The sequence below is a fragment of the Dendroctonus ponderosae genome, unplaced genomic scaffold (assembly GCF_020466585.1).
Source record: "Dendroctonus ponderosae isolate FM_Combo_2020 unplaced genomic scaffold, Dpon_F_20191213v2 Dpon_F_20191213_11, whole genome shotgun sequence".
Classification (NCBI taxonomy): Eukaryota; Metazoa; Arthropoda; class Insecta; order Coleoptera; family Curculionidae; genus Dendroctonus; species Dendroctonus ponderosae.
Genome location: NW_026017213.1, coordinates 3,098,756 through 3,100,109, shown reverse-complemented (window position 1 = coordinate 3,100,109; position 1,354 = coordinate 3,098,756). Strand labels below are relative to the sequence as shown.

Below are 1,354 nucleotides of genomic sequence, written 5' to 3'. Positions count from 1 at the left end.
GTCACTAACTAATCACAACTTAAAAGTAAATATCGTCCAAAAGTTACCATACGCCTCTGTCGGAAAAATGTGATTTTACAGCTTGAAAATCGTCGGGTTTTCGATGAGATTCGAAGATTTCATGTGGCAAATTTAAGGTTTTTTTGGCAACAATTCGTGTAATAATAGAACTTAATACTTGCTTAACCACGTAAATTTGACCTTTTTTGGATAATATTGATATCAACATGCAGAACCTTTGGAAGAACTCAACATTTTTAGTAATATACAGGGCATTTTGTCAATCAACTTTTATCTTAATGTATAGATCAGTATCCTTAATGTATAGATTAGAGCCGCTTTAGCCTGACTTGAAATTTTCGGAACTATTGTGACTGTTTTTTTCGAGTTAATATCAGCCCATATTCGTGGGACACCCTGTACTAAGTCAAAGTCTTTTCCAGGCCGAGCAGATAACGGAAATTCAAACTGCTGTTGACGTAACAATCAATATAAAGCAAAAAGCGAACAAAACGACCAAAGCTTGCGTGATCAAAGGCGTGGAGAAATGCGCAAGTAAAACTGATCAAACTGGGCGCCAAAAACTCCCCAAATTGATACTCAATTTTTGTTCCAGGCAACATTTACAAGGCCAGAAACATGATTTTGGGCATTGACGCAACTCCAATTTACGCCGATATTCCTGCAAACTATCACATGCCGAACGTTTCGTCCCCAGCCCAGACCAAGGAGACCGCGCCCACGCCCAGCCTCAATCCGCCCTCTCTTTCGTCGCCCCTCATTTCGCCCACCTGGTATTTTCCGTCGCCCACCACTCCGCAACAACAGGCCTCGCCTCTGTATCAGTTCACTCAAAAACAGCAGTTTTTCCCTCCCAATGCCAATCTATCTGCTTACCATCAGCAAATGGCCATGAGCACTGGGTAAGTCAATCCATACTGTATCTATAAGGCATACCTACAGGGTGTCTCACGGTCAGCGTCCATTAGAATAATGCGATTTGAATCCCGCAAATTTGGATAATGCAATTTTCGGAGGAGACGCTCTTTTCAGATGAAATAACAGCGACGTTATGCGACTTCCGGTTATTTTGGAAGTTGTTCCGAACTTCCTTATTTCAAATTGAACACCCTGTATAATGTTTCGTTCTTTTCTTTATTTTCAATAACCTTTATGAAAAGTATTTCAACCCTACCCTATCCGTTTCTGAGCAAAATATCGTTTTTTTCAAAATTTTATCATTAGGGTGGCCTCAAATTGAATATGTTTCCAAAGATGAAAGTGAAACTCAAAATCTCAGTAGCAAAATCTCAGTAGCAGGACACGGACTGTCCAGCAATTCCCAAATTTGAAG

General features: G+C 40.3%; 1 protein-coding gene across 1 annotated transcript in view; it reads left to right on the top strand.

Moving 5' to 3' along the window:
* LOC109542421 (protein bicaudal C) overlaps positions 1–943 on the top strand; it is a 4,143-nt gene extending 3,200 nt beyond the window's left edge. The window contains exons 4-5 of the mRNA XM_019911646.2: positions 444–555; positions 617–943. Of these exons, the coding sequence (XP_019767205.2) occupies positions 444–555; positions 617–927 (423 nt within the window). The 3' untranslated portion in view covers positions 928–943. The remainder of the gene's footprint in view (positions 1–443; positions 556–616) is intronic.
* Positions 944–1,354: the final 411 nt, after the last annotated feature.